Source organism: Manis javanica, chromosome 15 (genome assembly GCF_040802235.1).
Source record: "Manis javanica isolate MJ-LG chromosome 15, MJ_LKY, whole genome shotgun sequence".
NCBI lineage: Eukaryota > Metazoa > Chordata > Mammalia > Pholidota > Manidae > Manis > Manis javanica.
Genome location: NC_133170.1, coordinates 19791650 through 19815508, shown reverse-complemented (window position 1 = coordinate 19815508; position 23859 = coordinate 19791650). Strand labels below are relative to the sequence as shown.

General features: G+C 44.3%; 1 protein-coding gene across 2 annotated transcripts in view; it reads right to left on the bottom strand.

Moving 5' to 3' along the window:
• Positions 1-23859, bottom strand: part of GRIN2B (glutamate ionotropic receptor NMDA type subunit 2B) — a 388323-nt gene that overhangs the window by 162606 nt on the left and 201858 nt on the right. For both annotated transcript variants that reach the window (XM_073222983.1, XM_073222984.1), the window contains one exon: positions 16499-17097. In XM_073222983.1, the coding sequence (XP_073079084.1) occupies positions 16499-17097 (599 nt within the window). The remainder of the gene's footprint in view (positions 1-16498; positions 17098-23859) is intronic.

The following is a 23859-nucleotide window of genomic DNA, read 5'->3' as shown; positions in this document are numbered from 1 at the left end:
TTCAGGGAGACCAGCCTTTCGCTTTTGAATTAAATTCACAAAAACAGGGTTTTCTTTTCTCATCAAGGCCTGACGCTGCTATGTGAAGGCAGACAGACTGCTGTCCCATCAAACCGCTGCTCGGCCTTCAGCTCCTTCAGCTCCTTCTTCAGCTACACCTCTACTCTGGTAGATGGACCGGTGCAGCCTGGAGCACTGGCTTGTTCTGGGGGCCCAGCGATCAGAGGCTCAGCACCTGGGCATGATGGAATCTCAGCCTGGCTTTATTCATTTCTGAAGTGTCTCTTTCCCCTCAGGTATATAGGTCCTTTTCCTTCTCACATCTCCTGTTAATTTCTTCATTATAGACATACTTCCCTGCTGCTTACTAATAACCAAAGTGACTGATTCGACAGCTGGTACAACCAAGTGTGGAGAAGCAGGGTCCTTTGCCAGTGCTCAGAAGGAATGCAAGAGACAAGGCACGTTTTTGAAAAAAAAAAATTAAGCTCACAATCTGAAGCACATGTCACTGCCAGGGCTGACAGACTCAGCATGTGTGTCCTTTACATGGGGACCCAAAAGATTTCGAAGGCTGAATCAAATACTATACTAGCTTTCTCCCACTTTCCAATTTTACCTTTGTAATAGAAAAAGAAATACGTCCCAGTCCTCCTGATCCTGAGACATACGAACTGTCATTTCCCACAGCAAAAGGAAAAAAGACACACCAGGCGACCACTCAACCCTTGGATGCACCCTGGGCTCCTCCAGGGGGTCATGTGGAGTTTTTAGGTCACCCCTTTCATTCAACACATAAGTAAAGTGGGCAGTGGGGTGAGGAAGATGAACTATTGTGCCCCTTCTTCTGGCCTCCTGATTCTTAAGTCAACACGAACAGCCAGGAGGAAAGGAAGCTGCCATCACTTCAGGCAAGATGAAAACCAGGCCAGCAAGGGAAAGGAAAACCCCTGTAAACTGCAAGGGACATTAGGAATGGTTGCTGCTATTGGGCACCAAGATTCACAGGTCCACAGTGTTTGCATTTGCATGTAGTAGCTACCCTCCCTTCACGCACCCTTCACCTCCAATGAAGAACCCAGTATTGCCTTGTGCACCCTGATATGAAATCTGGAATAACCTCTACCCACTTAGAAACAAAGAGCAAACACATAATCCTATTTATGTAGCAACCATTGGGCAAATGCAAAACAAGGATTGGACTGCCCGCATATTTTCATAAGAGGAGCCAGCTTAATATTAGAACCCAAGGAGGGTTTGAGACCAAGGGGGAACACACATTGTGCAGCAATTAATAAATGCTTCCTAATAGTAATAAGTACCTCCCGACATTAGGCAATTGGTGAAGAGACACGAGGAAGCACCACTTAATAGCCCAGATCTGGAACCTGCATTTGGGGGCGGAACAAGTGTTCTAGATTCAGTTCCTCCTGCTCATTCAAGAAGGCCCAAGTCTGATGGCCTTAAGGACACGAAGCAAAATGCCACCTGTTCAGCCAGGCACCTTTGTGATACATGGGGAAGAGATTGCTGGGGGATGGAAGACAAGAGTGAAAGACAAGGATAACAATCACCTAAGAACCGCCGACTTGGTAAGTGTGTCTGCAGACGCATCACGGTTTTCTCTTACAAATCGCTAAGAACCTTAGCAACAAAATGTAGCCGGCCTTGCTCTTCTTTTTCTGATTCCTTTGGACCAACAAAAAGTTTCCTATGCCATGTGAACACTTTAATTAATTGGACGGCATTGCTGTAGTCTGCAAAATTACGTCCTACCTTGATACAGTTCCAAAGCTTTGCCTTGACCTCGCTCTCTTTCTTGTTCACAGCAGTAGAACCACAACAATATCACAGATGAGAAACTACCCTCAAAGCCAGAACATTATCAAGCCCAGCTCAACTGGCTCCCTGGAAGGAGGGCTCCCCTGGACCCCAGGGCGAGGGCTGTCAGATCAGGGGGGACCCCCATTTCTTCCTCACCTGGGTCCTCACTCTGTGTCCCCTTCATCCTAAACTCTGTCTTTTCTTTCATTTCATTCTGTAGCACATTAGGGAGCAATTCTAATAAATGTGCTAACAGTGTAGTAATACAAAGAACATCATTTCGAGCACTAATAACTTTCATTTTAAAATCACTTGCATGCTCCACAATTCAGCAAAGTATAAATTTCTCATCAAGGCCAGCAGACTTCCAATGTGAAGCTTTAAAGTTCTGTTTCTCGGATTTGTAATCAGCCTGTGTACCGAGGAACTGAAATGCCATTTAAAGCCAGATTTGTTTTGATGCTCATGCTGCCAGCTTCACTGATAGAAACCCATCTCTGCATAAAAGAGATGCACGAAGCATCAGCAAAAGGACCAAAAACCGTATTAGGAAATCATGACCACCTGTGAGAGGATCACCACTGGTGAAATGTCCTGAAGCTTTTCCAGAATTTGAATTTCATAGACCTACCAGGGACCCCAGTTTTCAGACCGATCAACAGGAGACAATCAAAGGAGAGTTCAGTCATTAGCACCAAGTTTATGCAAATGCTATCACTGCCTGTCACCCTGAATTCTGGTCACTGGGACACCAAAATGACAGCAGAGTTGAGAACAGTGATTCATAACCCAGCTGCCCTTTAGAATAAACTTGGGAGCTTTTAATACACGTCAGTTCCCAGGCCCTGATGCGCTTCCCATCCAACTACATCAGAATTTTGCAGGGTGGGACCTTGGGGTCTGTATACGGTTTCTTAGAGCTTCCCACAATCAAAGGGAACTCAAAACACAGGGTGCTGAGGACAGACGGGGAGTGGTCAGCCTCAACACTGCCCTGGGGCTGTTGAATCAGGATCAGGTGATAAATTTTGAAGACTCCTTATTTGGAAAAGGAAAGGGTTAACTTCTGGTGACCAGATTAAACAGACCTTATCTGAATCACTCCATTTGCCATCACTACCTGTACCACTCAGTTTCTCTGCCAGTTTGTGGGATGCATGCCTCCTGTCCCAGCAAGTCCCGGAACTCCTGGGCTGCTCTCCAGAGCTTGGAGCACACAGTAGGTACCCACTGACTTGTTACTCAGAGCCGATGAGAACGATTTTGCAATAAGGTGATCATACGGAGAACGGTTCAGAACACATTCACCTCAGTTACTGTGGGTTAATTCTGGAATTGGGCTGAGTGTTCGTAGAAGGAAGCGCTTCCCTGAGGATGCAGCCGCTAGAGGCCGCTCTGAGCCGGACCCTGGCGGAGTCGCGTCCTGAAGTGAAATTGCCTCAGAGGGAGAGGAAGGCTGCTGAGTCGCACCGGCGTCATGGCAACACCACCCTGCCTATTTTTAAACCTATTGGTGAGTGGCCACACAAAGTGCGTGTGTGTACGCGTCGGGGAGGGGCTCTGGTATAGTGCTAAAGAATATTCTTTCATGACATTTTGAGTTTGCAAGGGGCTGATAATCTGTGACAGTGAGATCACAGAATCCACCTAGAATCCGCTCTATTGGAAGGGTTCTTCTCTCCTTAACTGCACTACCTTGTTCTCTACCAGATCCTTCATGGCCCTGTGTCTGCAGTACCAGGAAATAGTTGATACTTCAGGCAACACATTCTGAAATTCTGATCTTTGTTTCTTAGGCTCATTCTGCTAGCCTCTTAGGCAATTGGCTTTGTGTTACAAGAAATGTAAAGCCAAACCAGCATGCTGAAAGAACTTTCTGTGGACTCCCCCCTCCTCATGAGGCCAATGGAATGGCTGTGTACTGTCTGTATGCCCAGCAGCTGGCACAGTACATTACAGGGCGTCAAAATGCCTCCTGAGCATGTTTTGGAGTCAGCTCTCAGTGACTGTAATATCATGAGAACCAGTAAAGCAGCTGTCCGGATGGCACCTTTCTGTCACTCCTAATAGCACTGTTTTCACTTTTCTCCAATCTCTGGCTGAGTAGCAGCCTTAAACAAATCCAAACTTATCTGACCTATTCCAAAATTGAATAGTGGCCCTGGAGGACACTTGTAAATCATGACAGAGGCCAAGGTCTTGTTTTGTTTCATTACATGTCCCTGACATTATTTTCAATGTGTCCATAACCCCCAGGAGCCTCTGCAGATTTTAAAATAGAAAGTCTGTTCTCATGTCAGTTCCAAGGACTTTCAGGTCTACAAAGACTGCAAGTTGTTGTTTCCCCATATGTGGACTTAAAGGACTGTGGAACATACAGGAATAAGATAAGAAAAAAAAATCATCATTTCCAATCAGAACAGAAAGGCATATGCAAGATGATAGCAACGTGGTTAAACAGAAATGCTACACACTTCAGAATGGAGAGCGGAATGAACAGGCTTGGCCTGGGACATCCCGGATGTGGGTACCGGATGCTGTTGCCAGGCTGCCTCTGGATATATCACGGCTTTGGGACAAGAGTGCAGCATGGAGGCCAAGAAAGAAACTCTTTATAACAAAACCACCCTGTCCCACAGATTAATATTGTGTTCATGTGCATCAGAGTCATGCCTAATTGAGCAGCCTCCTCAGCAACAGAGATGGTCCTCAGAAGGATGCACAAAGTACACTGCATATCATGAAGACTTGGGTTGAAAACCCAAGTTTTTCTGTAAGTAAAGCAGGCAAGTAACTCAACTTTTCTGAATCTCAGTTTTTTTCTCTGAAAAATGGAAGTAATAATGCCTCTGCTCAGTCCTTTATAAGATTAAATGAGGCTATATAAAGCACTTGGCACACAGTATTCACTCAATAACCTTATTCTTTAAAGCAAATTTTCTAAATTGCTGAAGCTTAGTATTTTTAAGTACCAAGCTTTTTCTTGATTATAGGAGGCATTTTAAATGGAAAATTTTGGAAAGGTATTATAGAGTTCTCTGACTTCCTAAACCAAAGATAATCAGTATATTATTGATGAACTAACAATGACTATGCTATTTTGCTGTACAGGGATCTTCAAAGGTGGTATATGCTTTCAGTGTATATATGTAAGTTTGTCCCAGATGGTCTTAGACAAGGTCTAAGGTCTTCTTATCATTGTCTTTGATATTTCTAAATGCTGCCAATTTGCCTACCAGATTCCCATCATGCTCGTTATTTCTAAGCTGTTTTCATCTGGAAAATCAGATAAGCAAGTATCTCAGACACTACTGATTGCATACCAGAGATATGGCTTTGACTCTCTCTCTAGTTAATAGAACTTGGCTTTGTAACTGGGCATAGCACTTCCCAAGTCAAAAACTAAACTAAACTTGCCAGGTTCCCTTGCAGCTAGCTATGAACATTGACTAATTTCTGACCAGCAGACTATAAGCAACATGTACGACTTCCAGGTAATCTTCTTAAAAAGGAAAGAAAATGCCCTCCTTCCTTTTTAATTTTAATCTGCTGCTTGAAACTAGAGTTCAGCAGCTGTCTTAGGCATGGGGATGAAGTCTACACCCTACAAACAAAAAAGTAGAAAGCTGTCAGGAGATTGGGTCCTGAAGATCATGCAGCCTCTGTGACAGCTGAGGAAATACTACCTAAATATGCATCTGTATCTTGTTTAAACTGGGTTTAAACTAATACTCTATGCTATATTTAATCCAACTGCCCCATAAGCTTCTTAGAAGTATGAATAAAATGAGAGTAAAGGAACTCTGAGTTAAACCACATTCATTTTAGGGCAAGACTTTTGTGTCAGTGATTTTTGCTCTAAGCCCATTTCTGCTTCCTTCATGGTTCTTGGTCATATTCCAGGTAACATCGGATTGTTGAATATATGTCCCCCCCCCTTTCACCTTTCCCAGGTGAAAGAGGTAAGGCTATGTGTGAACACATGTAAGGTGTGGTAATAGAATAATGAGAACGAGGTCTTTGTGGAGCCTGTGGGATGACTATTTTAAGTTCTAGTCTACAACATACGCACACACTGCTTTTTCTCTACATAATCAATAATGAGAAATATTTGACATATTATTAAAGTCCATGTAATAATGAACTATGGTATAATGACATTTGACTGTGCTGTTTTTGCCTAAACAGAAGTTCCTGGTAGACTTTTGCTCAAGCACAGGTCAGGGGAAAAAGTGGGTGGGAGTGTTTGGAAGTAAGTATCTGATTTTTCTCCATTGATATCCACTGTCAATCTCTGCAGTGAAAAGAGGTTTGTAGTGATGACTCATTGAGATGACATACATGAAGATGCTTTGTATGGAAATGGTCACTTTTATTATCATCATTATTAGGCAGAATAATGAATGACTTGAGGTTTTCAATCATCAGGTTTTATGTCAAACACTAAAAGTATTTTGACATGTATCTTCATCTGGACTCCATCTCTAACCTCTTTCAGGGAATTGTGAGAAGGACCACTTAGAATGAGTATGGTATTGTCGTGGTGTGACTTCCATGGCTATTTTTCTTGCTTCCTCAGGGAAGATCTTCCCTTTAGAAAAAGAAGATGTTTGTGGATTTCTCAAGTTATATAGAAGCACTTGACTACTGGGTCTACCTCCTTTGCACAAATAATAAATATGCTAGGGTTACTTAGCAACTCTCCTTACAACCATCAAGACTTTAAGATGTAGTCAGATTGGAAGGAAATACCTTGTTGATATTCACCAGAGCTAACTCCAGGCAAGTTATTTTAAAGAATTCCCCCCAACTTTTCTCTCATACCCAACCCTTCTCATGCAATCAAGTAAATGGTCTCAGTGGGGGAAATTTAATACATATGAGAGTGTATCCAATTCCTTTAATAATGCTTTATTCCATTTGACACATGTAAATGTACATACATAAATATGAGCTGTGTGGATGAGTAATATTGCATGCATGAGTATGTGTATGGGCGTGCAAGCTTCTACATGCGGTCATTTCTAGACAGAGAGAGGTAAAGTCAGGGAAGCCTATATAGCTTTGAAATGAAAGCTGTGGAGAAGAGGGGGCAGCAAAAGACCACTGAGCAGAACTCCCTATGGAGAAAGAGATAGGGGAGAATAAAGAAAGAAAGGTGCGGGGTGGTGTGAAGGGTAATGAATGAGGAAAAGGAGGAGCTGGAGCTGCGAGGGAGGCAGGAGGCAGCCCCCGGCCGGCTGCTGCTGCTGGACGCCGGACAAGAGGGAACAGATTTCAGCAGCAGGGAGCTCTAATCTGTCAGTGGCAGTTCCTTCATGTGTGACTAGCCAGCCCAGTGTGGGGACTGGTGCCAGTCTGGGCACACTCACCCCACAGGCCCTCCCGGAAGAGAAGGCGCCACTGATAAAACCCTGAAGGTCGGGAGAAGCTTCCTCTACCCCAGCTCCTGCTGCCACCCTCTCCCAGGCTGCCACCCGGGCCCCTGTCTGCAGTGCTGGTTCCGACCTCCTGGCAACTACTTCTGAAGGTCAGTCACTCTCAACTCCCTGTTTCTTCCACATCCTTATCAGCCTCATCAGGTCCTGGAGAATTATCTCCAGGAGATGAACACCTATGCATTCCTGACAGCTCCACTGGAGAGGAAACAAAGAGAAGGGCCAAACCATTAATTATTTAAAATGTGTGAGGTCTTATATAGATGTACAAGCCATGAAACCAGTTCTGCTCTCAAGCAGCTCCTGTGAGTTAAGCTGACCTTGTTGGGCTGTGGTCCAGCCTTCACCCAGGCTTTCAGCCCATGTCTGTAACCATAAATGACAGCACTCTAGCTTTCTGGCAACTTGCCCCAATCAGTACTTCTACCCAGCAGCCTTTATCCTCTCGTGGGAAGAAAGACCAGATGGAGAAATGACTCCCACTCAATTCCTAAGTAACACCAGCTTCAATTCCCATTAACTGTGAATTTGCACCCTTGTCTGGGTAAGAATCCAGGGAGCAAGAATCATGGGGACATTGCCAGACCAGGGCAAAGGTTAAGAGGAACACCCTGGCTGCCTGCCCACCCTCATGAAGACACAGGCAAGCAGTTCAGAGGCAGCGTGCGCTCTGAAGCCCGCTGCTCCTGCCGTCGGGCCACCTGGGTTCTGCACCTGCCCAGCCTCTCACAGATCAGTGACCCCTCTGAGATTTTATTTCTCACATTTGTAAAATCCATCCATCACTCTACCAGCTAGTCCATGACAATACATGTATTGAAAGACCTGGATTAGATGAACACCATGGATAGTTCCAACTCTGACACTCTGATTTTAAGGAAAGCCAAGCTTTCTTTAAAACTTAGTTGATGTGTAGTCCAGTGAGGGGCTGAAATCCAGGTCCCTGAGGCAAATCCAGGCATTCCATGGCCAAAGCTGGGAGTCCCTGGGCCTCAGTTTCTTAAAAAGATATCAAATGGGGATGATTCCTGTCATGATTCATGCTTTTATCAGCCAGTGTGTATCAAGTGCCTATAATATATCAGGCAACTGTGCTGGCAACACAGAGGTTAAAAATAACCCTGCTCTAGCACTATTTATAATAGCCAAGAAATAGAAGCAACCTAAATGTCCACCAGTAGATGAATGGATAAAGAAGATGTGGTACATATACACAATGGAATATTATTCAGCCATAAGAAGAAAACAAATCCTACCATTTGCAACAACATGGATGGAGCTAGAGGGTATTACGCTCAGTGAAATAAGCCAGGCAGAGAAAGACAAGTACCAAATGTTTTCACTCATATGTGGAGTATAAGAACAAAGAAAAACTGAAGGAACAAAACAGCAGCAGAATCACAGAACCCAAGAATGGACTAACAGTTATGAAAGGGAAAGGGACTGGGGAGGATGGGTGGGAAGGAAGGGATAAGGGTGGGGAAAAAGAAAGGGGGCATTACAATTAGCATGTATAATGTGGTGGGGGGTATGGGGCGGGCTCTACAACACAGAGAAGACAAGTATTGATTTCACAGCATCTTACTACACTGATGGACAGTGACTGTGAAGCAGTATGTGGGGGGGCCTTGATGAAGGGGGGAGCCTCGTAAACATAATGTTCTTCATGTAATTGTAGATTAATGATTCCAGAAAAAATAACCCTGCTCTGATGGGGCTTGAATTCAATGGAGGAGAGTGAGATAACAAAATATTTTAAATATATAGAATACATACAGTATGTTAGATAACTGCTCCATCCCTAGGAGATGGAGCAAGGGGGTGCTTAGGAGGAAAGGAAGCACAGGCTGCCCTTGTAAACTGGGTGATCAGGGCTATCTCCCGAGGACGTGGCATGGACCAGGATTTTTGTGAGGATCAAACTCCGAAACTACACAAGGCCAGATGTGCAATTAAGTATTCAGAAAGGTGGCTGGCATTGGAGTCAATAACTTCCTTGGCTTGGCTGACAATAGGACCTGCTTTTGAGCATATACTTTATGACCCTCTTCTTAACCCTTATTATGGTCACCAACCCACAGAAGAATTTGCTATTTGGAAGGAGGCCTATCTGCTTTCTCTACTAAGGGCCACTGTCCTTCTCTACTCTTGTTTCTTTTCTCTGAGACCACCGTATCCCTTCCCAGACAAGGCACCACCTCTTGTGCTCTCCCAGCATGGATGTGCACCCTACCCGTCCTCAGAACTGTCCTCCATGAAATGGAGTTCTTTTCCCAGCCACCTCCCCTCTTTATCTGCTGCTCTGTCCCTCAAACTGTAAAATAGTTATTTAAAGGAGGAGGAAGAAGAGGAAGTGACAGAGTGGGAAGGAAGAGGAGGGGGAAAATGGGAGAGAAGAAAGAGGAGAGAAACACCAATATATGCCAGGGGTAAGTACAAAACTTTACAAGTCAGCCATAGTATTAGACAGATTAAGGAAAGAATCACATAGGGGTCTTGGTGTTAAACATTTGGGAATGCTCTTCACAGGTTTGAATTTAAAGGAAAAGAGCAGGGATCACTTACTGAAATAACCATCTACATACCTGACATGAGCAATGTGAAAGACTAGAGAAAACAGAGGAGTTGGAATAATCCTCACACTCATTCTTTCATGAACAGTGAAAGCTTTTGCTTTGCCTGAATTACAATCAGTGTTGAGTAAATCCTCTAGGATAGTTATTAGATTCTTCAGTTACTTTTCCTAACTTATATCTCCTTTTATATCACCGTCTACAATTCTTTCTGTAAAATCTCTCTCTATATATACACAGGTATATCTTGCTTTACTAACCATGTCATATGAAAATGTAGCTTTCCTTAGATTCTGTGCATTTCCTTAATCAGATGAAGGGCCTCTGTGCCTGATGGTCCCCTGTACTTATGCAGTCACAGAACCTTTTGACTGGTTCACATGCACATTATATTAAATTAAGTGAATCTATAATACATACTTGTCTCACCATAAATCTGCCAATGTTTGGCACGCCAAGAGCATTCACTAACAACTGAAAGACGGGTAATGACTGAGCAGCTTTGGCCCACAGTATCTAAAAATTAAATGACTCAGTTCCTTGTTTACTTCTTAACCTCTCAGCACTTTCCAGGCCAAGAGAGTCAAGTGGCCCCCCCACTGGGAACAATCCAGCTAATACAACGTTTCCGAGGATGGGGACCTGGCCTTAAGGTCAATGGAAGATGGCTTTCATCAGAGCTTTTTTATTGAGAACCTAACAAAGCACCTTTCTTCTCATCAGTTATGCCCATCTCTCAAAGGCTGGGCCAGGAGAAGGATCCCAGCCTTTAGAGACAGCAGCTTCCATGCAGAAGGAAGAATGTAGGGTGAGGTGGAGGCAGAGGGAAGAGTGCAAAATAAATGGTAAATAGGAAAACTGAGAACACCAAGGAAAAACAATTAGGCAAGATTCATAAGAGGTCTGCTTAGGTTGAGATCCAGCCATCACAAGGAACACCTGCTTTTCCAACAACTCCCAAAAGGTTACATGTGAAGAGGAGGAGCAATGGGGCCCCAGGACAGAAAGGGAGCCTAGAGGTAAGTGGCAGGTTCCCCATCACCTGAGTGACAGAAACAGGCAAGCAGAGTATCAGACAACACATTGAAGAGCAAAGTAACCATCAACTGCTCTCCTGGGGGAAGTGATAAAAGAAAAATATAGACGGGTGCCTACAAATAGCTAACAATTCTTCTCTAGCTCAGGCAGAAAAAGAAGGGTTTAGACAAATGGCCTGATCACTTTCTAAATACTTTCAGATCATCTGGTACCAAAAGTTTTCAGACTTTTCTTAGGAACTAAGACCCTTCGCTGAGAGAATGCATGGCAGAAGAAATTCTCCAGCCCTTTCAATCAAATGAAGTTCCCAGATAGAATAAAACTCAGCATATCTCAGATGATGTTATTGAGCCTTGTACTACAATTACGAATAAGGCATAAATGAATGCTACAAAATTCCACTGGACAATTAATTTCTATTAGTATACAAAGTAGTATTGCCATATTTAGCAAAAAAATAATACAGGAGCCCTGATAAACTTGAATTTCAGATAAACAACAAATTGTCTTTTAATATCAATATGTCCCATGCAATATTTGGGACAAGCTGAAAAAATGATCCACTGTTAATCTGAAACTCAAATTTAACTGAGTTTCTGCTCTTTTCTTGAAACCCTGGTAAAAAGCCTTGTCCAGAAGCCTAGAGCCTATCTGGAGATCGTCACCGAGTCCAGAGCTGGGCAGACTTCAAGGAGCTCAGAAGTTATCAGTAAGGGATTTAGACTGACACCTAATAATGTCCATTTGATTGTAAACTAAAATAGTTCGTTTTAAGGATTTTCTCTGAGAATGCTTATATGTCATTAAAAAAAACTTCCTTCAGCAACTAACAAGTAAAAACCTTGGAGGTTCTGCACGTTTGGTTCCAGACCACTGCAATAAAGTGATGACTGAAATAAGGCAAGTCACATTAATTTTTTGGTTTCCAGGGCATATGACGTTATGTTTATCCTATCTTTGTAGTCTATTTAAAAGTGTGCAATAGCATTATGTCTAAAAAGTCAATGTAGATGAATTTTATTGCTAAAAAATGCTAACCATCATCTCAACTTTCAGCAAGTCATACTCACTTGATCACAGACCACCATAACAAATATAATAATAACAATAAACCTTGAAAAATTGTGAGAATTACCAAAACATGACATGGAGACACAATGTGAGCAAATGCTGTTGGAAAAATGGTACTGATAATTTGCCCCAAACCTTCACTTTGTAAAAAGTACAATAAAACAAGGTGTGCCTATATGTGGCTCTTTTTGGGATTCTGGCCTCTCATATAACCTCTTGTCCCTGTTCCTGAAATCAAGACTTATGAACTTCCCTTGCATGAAAAGCAAGCCACGGCCTGGTCAGGTACACATGAGAGTTGTACTTCCTCTTTTTGTGCTCTGGGTAGGACAAAGCCTGTTAATGTAGTCGGATTTTCAGCAGGTGAGAGGAGAAGCCTTTCCTAACTGGGTATTCCTGTGTCTTCCCGGGGCTGGGTTATTCCCAGCTACTTCCCAGGGAGCCCTCCTTCTGCTGTAGTTGCAGAGTGATGAGCAGCAGGCCAAAGGAGAAGTCCTTATAAACCAACCAGCCATTTGCAAGTTTCATTTGCAACGACTGCCTGCTGTGGCTGAATGGTGTGGTTGCTTGGCTGTTATTTAAAAGAGTGACCCTAGTGAGACCAGATCTGTGAAAGGGGAAAGAGTCCCATTTCAGACCATGTGAAGCAGGGGGAGCCAGACCGAATGTTTCTAATTGAATTTCTCTGATGATTTTGATTCTCTGCGGGGTGGTAACAGCTCAGACTTTGAGGGTAGCTCCTTCTGGTCCCTGCTGGTCAATCCTTGTTCTTTCTGGGGCCTGAGAAAAAAACCCTATTAAAAGATTCCCAAAAGACACAGGGATTGGGTTCAAGAGCCATGAGAGGCTGCATTGGGAAGAGCGCAAGGAAAAGACCATGGAGGTGAGGCAGGATGCAGGTAAATGGACAGAGACAGCAGAGAGAGGATGCCCGGCAGGCAGCCAGATACTGAATCCTGGAAATGTCACAGAACGGGGCAGAAGAAAAAGTTCCCAAAGGAAACATCTTAGCAGAGCAGAACTTTTTAAAGACACTTTTTACTTTAGAAATACATCCACAGTATACTTTGGAAATCAGGTGAAGGCAGATTCTCTCTGCTCTATGCTAGTACTCAAGGAAATGATGAATAATCTGTATCGCATAACCCTCGTTCCTTTAAGGACTGCTACACTTGAGAAGACGGAGCTGGCCACTTGTCACCTTGACAATGACCTCTAAGGAAGGAGCACTCTTGAACAAATCAGGGGCTAGGGGTGCCAACTCCCACACAGTTGGAAATCTTCATACAACTTTTGACTCCCCAAAAACTTAGCTACTAACAGCCTACTGTTGACCATAAGCCTTCCTGATAACATAAACTGTCGATGAACATGTTTTGCATGTTCTTTGTATTATATGCTATATCCTTAACCATAAATTAAGATAGAGAAGGGAAAATGTTATTAAGAAAATCATAAGGAAGAAAAAAACACATTTACAGTACTGTATAGAATCTGTTGAAAAGAATCTGCATGTAAGTGGACCTGTGCAGTCCAAACCTGTGTCGTTCAAGGGTCAACTGTATGGAGGACGGAGGAGGGTTACCTTCTTGAGCGGCTGCAGAAGATGGTAACAAAGAAAGAACCAATGGTGATTTTAAAGATACGGTGGTAGGAGACCAGGCTACAGAGGTGACATTTACATTCTAACATAAAGTAAGCCACATGGGAAATGATAATACCTGCGGATTGCTGTTTATCCAGAGGAAATTTTAGATAAAAGCAGGTATTTATGGACTTTCAGGGAACACCCACTTGATTTCCTTGTGTTATCTGGCTAATGTTCTAGTCTTGATATTCATTCATTGTTAGCTTTGGTTCTACTGAACAAACATTTGGTAAAATAATCGGAATCACATTTGAATTCAACACTAAACACAGGGGGAGAAAACATGAATGCACAGCACTGAACGAGTAGTGAGTTTTTAAAGGAAATCACTGCTATTTTGCAAAGAGGAGCAGAACAAGGAAGCCCCTGTGGGGTAGGCATTGCCCTGTGCAGCAGTGAATCTTGGAGGAAATCACCCATCCCCTCCCAGTGTGCCACACACAGTGCTAGGGGTGGGGGCTCAGAAAAGGGTGAGTCAGAAAGGCTGCCGCTTTCACAGAAGTGACGGGGCAGAGAGAGAATAAAGCCTGTGATTATAACAGTCTGAAGAGTGGCTTCATTGGAGAAGCACAGGCATATCTAACAGAGGGAAATCAGTCCAGGGCTCAGGAAAGCCCTCTCAGGGGAAGCAATGCCACGACTGAAGCCTGGGGAGTGAGGAGAACGGGGCAGATATGGGAGCACCTGTACTGGCATAGCCGTGAGAAGGGGTACCCAAGACACTGAAGACAGAGGAAGGAGCTGGAAGAGAAAGAACATGGTATCTTCAATGAACGCAAGTAAGCTGGGTCTTGCAGGAATGCAATGATCAAGGGAGAGAGTGGCACGAGACAGTCAGGAAAGAGAGGAGGGCTCCTGCTGTGGAAGACTATAAATTGTATTAAGGAAATGGGATTTTGTTAGGGGAGTAATGAAAAGCTGCTGAAAGGTATTAAGCAGGAGGGTGATGAAATCACATTTTCATTTTAGATCACCCAGGCTGCAGGGAGACTGAAAAGAAGCAGGCCTGGGCACCAGACGATACTGAACAGTCCCTGCAGCACTGCACACAGAAGAGATGAACAGCGATGTGGCGCAGGCACGCAGACGAGTGAACACACTCCAGAGCAAATCCACAGAAAACGGCATGAGCGGCTGTGGGGTGTCAGGATATGGAACCAAGGACGCCTTGGAAATTTTTATTTTAGGCAACTGGATAATGGGAGGTACCCTTTATAGGTGGTGCAGATTTGCCTAGAAGAGGGTGGGAGGGTAACAGGAGGGAGAAAGCAGTCCAGCTTTGGATGTGGCATGTTCTAAGGCCCTGTGGCACCCAAAGGAACCCATCTAGTCACAGTAAGGAACACAGACCTGGGCTCAAGGGAGAGGTTTCAGCCAGAAACATCCATTTGGGGCAACTAACAGATATCAGTTGCATCCTTGGCAATGGGTGAGAAAAGAAGAGGGTGTGGGACAAAACCCTGAGAAGGACCAATTGAAGAGAAGTGTACCAAGGAGCCTGAGAAGAATTACCAGAGAGGTAGGAAGAAAACCAAGACAATCTGCACCAGACAAGCAGTGATAACCAGGACAGCAGAAAGATCAGAGGCTCAAGGTGGGAGAATATTAGGACTGGATCACAGGTACAGCTACATCAATCTAGTGTTAGCTGCAACTCTGAATGAGAACCTTAGCTGAGGGGCTACAGTCCAACTCCCTCCCAAAAATTAAACAGGCATAAACAAGCACACATTTAACCTCTACTAAGGTATTTCAAGGTCCCAAAATACACTCTCTGATGTTTTATTTCTAAAGTTGGATGGTAGGTACCTGAAAATATAGTAGGCTTTTCTGAATACTTATCTATATCTATGGTGCAGTTCATGATCAATTTTAAATGGTTGCCCAAAACATACTGTTAAGGGAAAGACAGATTATTGAACAGCATGCACAGTTATATTTCCATTTATGTAAAATTACAGGTTTATATCCATATAGGTATACATGCACAGGGAGACATCTAGCAAGATGTCCACTAACTATTTCAACAATGGTTCTCTTTAGTCAGATTTCAGGTTATTTTTACTTTCTTCTTTGTGCTCTTCTGTATTATTTGAATTTTTACAATGTGCACATGCAGAAGTTTTATACAAAAAACAAAACCACAGAAACAGAGTATAGAATCTTCTACCTTCCAGTCACATGATACTCCCAGAGGATGTGTGCAGGCAGAGCTGGATTGTTAGGTGAAGTCAGGGGAGCAGAACTCCACCCATATTTTCCTCTTACTGAATAAACCAGACTCAGAGCAAATCTAAAAGCTGCCTCTACAGCAGCACTTGCAGTCTTAAAGGCAGAGAGAGAAGAAAAGGAGATAAAAACAAGGGAAGAATCCCCTTCGTGTGCTTACAGAAGGATGTAACCTATGCACTACTCCCTCTCCGGAGAACAGCCTTCTCAAGCAGGCTGGTCCCCCTCATTTCTAGGTCAGTGATCAGGTATGCAGGAATCACAGAGGCCTGGGTTCAACTCCAAACTAAACCTCTTACCTGCAGTGTGACTTTGGACAGTTTACACCCAAGCCTTACTCTCTTGTATTGTGCAACGGAAACAATTTTAAAACCTTTCTCCAAGAGTAGCTGCTTTGAGGGTAAAATGAGGTCAAGCATGCAAAACAGAGTAACACCTAGCACACAGCAAGTGATTAAAAAACGCAAGCTGTTTTGTAGGCCTTAGAACAAGAACACAGCACACCAAGCTTTGGATCTGAAACATTCCCACCATCACAAACAACTGCCATCCCAGTGGCCAGGCTTCAGCCTCTGGTATCTTGAGCTGCTCGACCCACTCTCTTGGAAAGACCAACCCCAGCCTTGCAAGCTCTCCTCTGAACTCTACCATCGGTGTGCCCTGTGTCCCACACTTACCTATTTAGCATGTTGGACTGATAGATTCTCTTCTCGTGGGTGTTGTAACAACTGCTCTTGGGCTCAGGGATGAAGCTGTGTTCGGACAGCATGTCAGAAGCAGCAGTTGTGATTATAGCAATTCCATCCCTCACTCTGGCAGGGAGGCCATAGTCCCATTCATCATAGGACACAGAGATGAGCCCGGTAGGGAACTCCGAGGGCACTGTGTCTGTATCCCCCGCTACCAGACTAGGCACAATCCATGTGTAGCCATAGCCAGTCAGGCCTACCGAGTTAGCCACTTCAAAGATGTAGGTGGCTTCTTCCTTAGTGCAATAAAGAAGGATGATGGGGCTTTGAAGTTTCTTGAGCTGGTTCTGAATCTTAGAGTCCCCATCATCCAGGGACATGTCCAGCAGGAGGACTTCCTCTAACTCCCAACCCACGAAGCTGTTCTCGATGGTGCTACGGATCTTGTTTACAAAGTCCTGGTAGCCAGGGAAGTAGGTGGTGACGATAGAAAAGATGTACCAGTCGTACTCTTCCATGATGTTGAGCATTACAGAAGCTTGTTGTTCAATTGATGGGCCAAACTGGAAGAACATGGAGGATTCATCCTAGAATAGGAGGGAAATGTGAAAAAAAAAGAAAAAGAGAGAAAAAAATCAAACCAAAGACAGAAAGGGCAAGTTTGAACCAATTGGATACACAGGTTTGTGTTTGTTACTTTTTCATTTAATGCCTTTAAAATTGGATATGTCTGAATTGCAAATACGTGTAATTCTTTTCATCATAAAACTACCTTCAAGAATCTAAGCAAATCCACATAGGTCTGTGGTCTCCTTGTCTACTGCGGAATCTAGGGCAGCTTCCTAAAATCAAATATGTCAATATGTCTATAGCACATTATATAGCAATATACTCCATGAAAAGTCACTAAAGTGGGATAAAAACCCTAAATGGCCGCATGTCAGCTCAGGTCAGGTTTTATTGCCAAATGAGTTATACAAACACACATGTACATATACACACTATCCATTTTTTGAGCCTTTTGGACTTACCAACGGTGTATGTGTATCAAAGTGAATAATCCAAAATGCCATCAATCTACCCCCGGACCTACTTACGGGAGTGCCACAGGCACACGGACCCAGCTGCTGGGTGGTGCCTACGTATGGGCATCAGGAGGAAGCACGTTGTAGCACAAGATTTGATCAATACATTTTCTATAAAGATACATCTGCTAATAGCACATTTAGTTTTCTATTTCCTACTCTAAAAATGAGATTTGCAAGGTGGAGTAAGACAGACAACATCTAGGCTACAAGTTAGGATGACTTTTCTTCATGCTCATATATGATTATGCTTTACTTTAGAGCAACATCTAAAAGACTGTTCTTTCTCTTCCCTATAAGATGCCAGGGGTCTCAGTCTGACCTGTGTATTATACATACAAATCTGTCAATTCTGAGCATCTTATGTTTTCTCCCTCTTTTTGAGGGAGAAGCCATTTTAAATTCTCCCATTTTAAGCTGTATTTCACCTGCTGTTTTTAGATGTCAAGCCCTGCACTTTCTCTCCACCTTACAGCTAGAAGACTAGGAAGCCAGGAAACGACGGCCCTCTCAACGCTGTCCTCTCTCAGGCCATTTTCTTCCGACTTCCTCCTGCGTAATGGCATCTCCCCTCTTGCTCTGTGCCCCCTATTTTCTATCTGATGATTCCTCTCCACTTTATCACAATCCAGGCAAACAAAATCGTGCCTTCATCAAAGGGGCTGTCCGCTTTTTTATCCCCCAAACTAAACTTCAAAGTACAGTTGCAAGAGACCTGGCTTTTAAGCAAAATTGTACAGTGATTTCTTAGTTCAGGATCATATTGTTGTACGGCTGAAAAATCGCTGAGTATTTTCTGGGCACCCACTATTGAAAAAAATACAGGTTGGGAATATCCAGCTGGTGTCCAGAGATCCCCTGATTGGGCGATGAAAGCTGCCAGCCCCTTGGCTCCGACCGACCGTGTTCTCTTTGCATGGTGTGAACTTCTCCCACTTCCCACAGGGTCTCCGGAATGAAACAGTACGTGCTTAGCCATCTGAGGGAGGTTCCTCCTGCTAAGGCACAATGGTGCTTATCCCCATTCCCTCCCCGGGCTTAACCCTGCAGTCGAAGAGCAGCCTTATGGGACAGGGAACTGGGAGAAGGGGAGAGGGCAAGGGAGGGAGGGGAGGGAGCAGGAATGACTTCAGAACAGAATGATGATCTCATTTGTGCCCACTCCAAACTGCGGCCAGCCCCTGCTCCTGGTTTTCTCCTACTACAAGTACTGCTCTTCAGGCGAAGCTGACCTTGTCCTCAGGTTATAGGATATAGTGGGAATACAGACAACAAAGTTAATTATTCCAAGACTTGTCAGGGGCTTAAGAGAAGCACAGCAACAGGGAAAGAAGACCAGGGACCCAACAGCCCACCCAGAAGGCCTATCGTTTTAAAGAAAGAGCCATTTGTCTTCCTTGGTACCTCGAGCTAAAAGGAATTTGGAGGAATCTCCAGTGAGACATGTATCACAAACTGTTTTCACAAACCCAGTGCATATAGCAAAGGGACAAAAGTTTCCAAATATACCTGAAAATGTACAGGCCAAGGGTGAAAGGGATCTCAACTGTAAGGAAAGTAAGTCTACCTGCCTATGACAAATGAACATTTCTTAATATGTTAGCACAAGAAGTTCTTGCATATCCACAAAGTTCCATCTATGGTGAACCCACATCTGGTTCAAACACATGGGGAAAGATGACCTTGAGAGAAAACTCATGGGGGTAAACAGTAAATGAGTCCATGCTAATGAGATAGAATTTCAAAGAAAACCAATATATTATACAGCAACCTCACCCTCCCCTCTCTTAGCCTTCTCTTGAAACTCTCACAGTCACAAACACACTGAAACTGCCAACTGCTGTGAACAAAGCCAATGCATGATGAGAGTAGGAAGAGAGAAGAAGTGATGGGGCTCCATCCCAGCCCCACTACACCCTCTTCTTACCTTCTAACTCTACTGCTCTCCTTTTTCTGACTCCTCTGCTCCCATCAATGCCCAGTTCAACCATTTTCTTTTGCCAGTCCTTCATTAAATTAGGATGCCTTACATGACCATTTTAGCTGTGGCACCGAGAGGAGGTTAATGAAGCCAGATATCAAGAGACAGAGTTACAGCTCGGGTAGATGTTCCCTGGTATAACGAGTGATCCAGTGTTATTAATTTAGTTGACACATCAGTCTGGTGTGGAGCATTTGGGAATGGGACGGCTCTTTTTCAACAAAGCTTTGGGCTAACTCTACGTTGCAAGTGTGGTGACAGGCTTTGCAAATTATGGCCACAGCCACAAATCAAAGAGCAATCTTCATATGTGCATGGAGTGGAAAGAACTGGTGGCCACGCATCCATCTTTGCGGGCACCCAGCATGCACTGTCATCACCATAAAAGGTGTTATCTTCTAGGATGAAGGGCAGGGATGTAATTCAGTTTGCAGCTCCCTAACACTTCCCCACCGATGTTTTTATCTCCTAATGTCATTACAAAATGCTGGTGTGCAGGAGTCCTTGGTGCATTCTGCTTGTAGTGATGATTCTGATTCCAATTACTGCATGAATGTACTTCCCTAACCTGCCTTGAAAGCACCTTTAAAGCTTTCCTGAATAAACGGCCGCCGTGACTGAGATGAGCAATTAGCGCAGGGAAGGTACGATTGTACATTAGATATTGTCAGTCTAGAACTATTATGCTGAACTCCCATCACTTTGATGTTCATGGTGTTTATTTGCTAATAAGAACAAAAATGGGTACTTTTTCATTCTCTTATGTCTCAGAAAAAAACTGCTGAATTAGTGCCTGAGATTCTTCTTCTGCATCTCCCAGATCCTTTACAGATCCACCTCAGAAATAAAGGATTAAACTACGCCAGCTGCTGATAATGCCCCTGGCAACAGACTGCAGCCCAGCTCACTTTAAGGAGTGCGTCAGCTGAGGAGAACCCCCTCGCCCAAAGTCACGGCTCCTTCCCGGGGTAAACTGCCCTGGATGATGGGCTGTCACGTTCAGGTCCTCCTCGTGTCTGAACTCTGACAATGCTGAAGGATGAGTCTATCTTCAGAGCTCCCTGCTTCACGCCTGTCCTTCGCCCCCTGCCCACTTCGCCCTTCCCTTCCACAGCACTGACCTCAGGACACTCCCTGATAAACCTCCTGTACACCAACTTTGGTCCCAGAATCTGCTTCCCAGGGAACCCAAATGGAGGATCGATTCATTTCCCTTTTTTCAACATGGAAAAGAGATGGTTTGAAAGAGAACTGATATCTATTTTCAAATACAGAAAGGACCTATATGGTAGAAAGATAAGCCTTGCCCGATAGCTCCAGAGGAAAAAACCTGGGACTAATGAGTAGAAATATTAAAAGGCATTATTTGTCTCAATGTAAGAAATGGATAGCTATCTAAAATGGAATGGGCCTTAAAGTAGTGAACTTTCTGTCACTATAAGCATTCAAACTGTAGGTGGACTATTATCTGATAAGGGATTCTCCCCACCACTTTGGAAAACACCATGCTCTCTTTAAGATCATTTTTTTTGTGTATATAATCCCTGCATTGCTAGTTATTTTTCCTCCTGTGCTTTCACAATATTTTGCATGTGTGTCTATCTTAATATCTATCACACAGGAAGCATAGATGCCTGCCTCCTCCCACTAAAAATGTTTTGTTTCTCAGGAACAGGAATGAAGCCTTATTCATCCCTGGATTCCTAAGTGGCATATGAAAAAAATCTTAAGCATTTGTTGTATTAATATTATAAATATTCCTTTATTGGGTGGGAGATTAACTGAAATGACCTTGATTTCTCATCTGATTCCAAATTTCTATGGCAATGGTACACATCTACTTCACAGAAACATGCCTCAATAGTTATATACAAACTGAGCTTTTATAACATGTGAGGGGATCTAACCTCAGAGTCAGCCAGGGAGGCAGAAGATGCTACTGGCCACTTCTTGACCCCTCTTTGCAGCAAATTCCTTGAAAGCACCATGTGTACTCACTTCTTCCAATTCCTCTTCCCCCATTCCCTATTATACTAACACAGACAGCTTTTCAGCCTCACTATTCCATGAAAACTCCTCTGTGAAAGGCGGCGGTGACCTGATACTGCCAGCTCCAGCACCCACCTGCCACCATTCTTACCTATAAGCAGCATCTGACTTGCTCCAACACAAGCTTTCCTTCCCAGGTTTCTGGGGTGTCACACTTTCTTGAGTTTCCTCCTACCTGACTGGCTATGGTTTCTCTGTTTCCTTCGCTGGTTCCTCTTCTTCCTTCTGACCTGTTAGAGCTGGAGTGCCCCAGGGTCAATCCTTAGTCTTGATTTAAATTCTATTTATATGTGTCTTGCCTGAGTATTTCAGCCCCAGGAAGGTTGGCTATGGATTCAGTGAAACTGAGAAATGACAACAGGACGTTCTTAGGGCAAAAGGGTTTATACCTGGTTTTATCCTCACAGCAATAGATGGAGCACTAGAATCACGTCTGCATCCAGCAGTCTGCAGGTCTGTAATCCTCCTCCATCTCTGCCTCTGCCCAGAGCACTGGGCACAGCTCTTTCTACAGTGACTCAGTCAATAATAGCTTATTGCCTATGGGTGTGGAAGCCGTAATCTAGCAGGAGACCAGTTACATCATCAAGTAGTTTAGGGTCAGGTGAGGATCCTGGCCATAGGAGCTTCCATTTTCCCCACATATACCAATCACTCACACACTTCTTTCACCCAAACTTCAAACTTACATATATCAAACTGCCTATTCTACATGTCTGCTTAATATCTTAGAAATACCTCCAACAGTTCCAAAACTGAACTCAGCCTTCCTGTGGAAAAAGTGAAGGTTCCTGGGGCCAGGATTCTCACCTGGCCCTGGTTGGCTAACTCACTACACATGTGTGGGCAATGCATTCTTATTCACTCTATATAAAGAGCTCTGCCCAGTGCTCTGGGTGACACAGTGGCACAGCTGAATGGCTGCCTTGCTGCAAGGTTGCAGGAGAGCAGCAGAGACTGGATTGGTGGCAGCACTAAGGACAGAGACTGAGATGGCTGCGGGGGTGGAGAGACCCTGTGAATAAAGTGAAGGTTCCTATGAAGGTGCTGTGGAAATGGTCAAGGATGTGTGGTAGCCCGAGAGGAAGCAGCAGGAGAAGGAGCAGCAGCCCAAGAAGGAGTGGCCTGAGAAGCAGCAGCACGAGAGTACATGCTGCTAGGTGCAGGGGAGCAGGTGAAGGATGTAGTGGAGCCGTCAGCTCCAGAAACGGAGGAGCGGAGGTCTGACAAACAGGTGGTGGAGGAGGCCCTGCCGGTGCCAGAGGTATCCACCCCTCCTCCGTTGAAACCCCAACTGGTTGAAAGCTGGTGGGTGGAAAACCTGAAAGAAAATAAAGGCTCCACAACTGTGGGTTCCTGCAGGAGAGGTGCAGCCCCCTCCCCAGGCTGTGGAGCACTTCATGCTCTGCTCCTATCCTCAGGCTCATGCAAAGAAGGTAAAAAGGAAATATGGTCTGCTACTTGAAAGAAGAATTTAAAGGGCCCCGTGAGGGTCATGAGGGCCCAGATGTGAGTTGATTTGATAAAGGCAGGAGCAGACAGAAAGAAATCAGATGTTGAGTCAAATAGAATCTTACTGGAGCTGTGGCAACAACTGAAAAAGGAGCAGCAGTTCTGGCCACTGAGGACGAAGCAGAAGCCAGAGACAAAGCAACAAGATCGGCCTGTGTGTCTGCAAGACTTTGCGCTGGAGAGGCTGGAGAAGGTGGGTGTTGTGAGGTCCACCCATGGTCCTTTTGGTCAACTCATTTGAGTGGAACCGGTTTGAATACAGCCAGGATGACCACTTGGGGCAATGGATCTCCTCAGGCTTGAAGGTTATTATAATTCATCATAACTTTTGTTATTTGTATATTGTCATAGCCTCTGTTGCTATTATGTTATGGAATTTGGTTGCAATGTTCCAGCCTCTCGCACAGGGACCATTGCGGAAGATTGAGGGCACATAGATTGAGAGGCAAGAATCCTAGAGGGGTGGAGTGTGGATAAAGTGAAGGTTCCTGTGGCCAGGATTCTCACCTGGCCCTGGTCAGCTAGCTCACTACACACGTATGGGCAATATGGTGTTGTTGACTCTATATAAAGAGCTCCACCCAGTGCCCTGGGCCAACTGGGCCACACAGCTGCAGGAGAGCAGAGACTGGAGTGGTGGCCGCTCTGAGGACAGAAACTGAGACAGCTGCAGAGGTAGACAGGCCCAGAAGCAGAGACCAGCTTGCTAGATGCAGACTCAC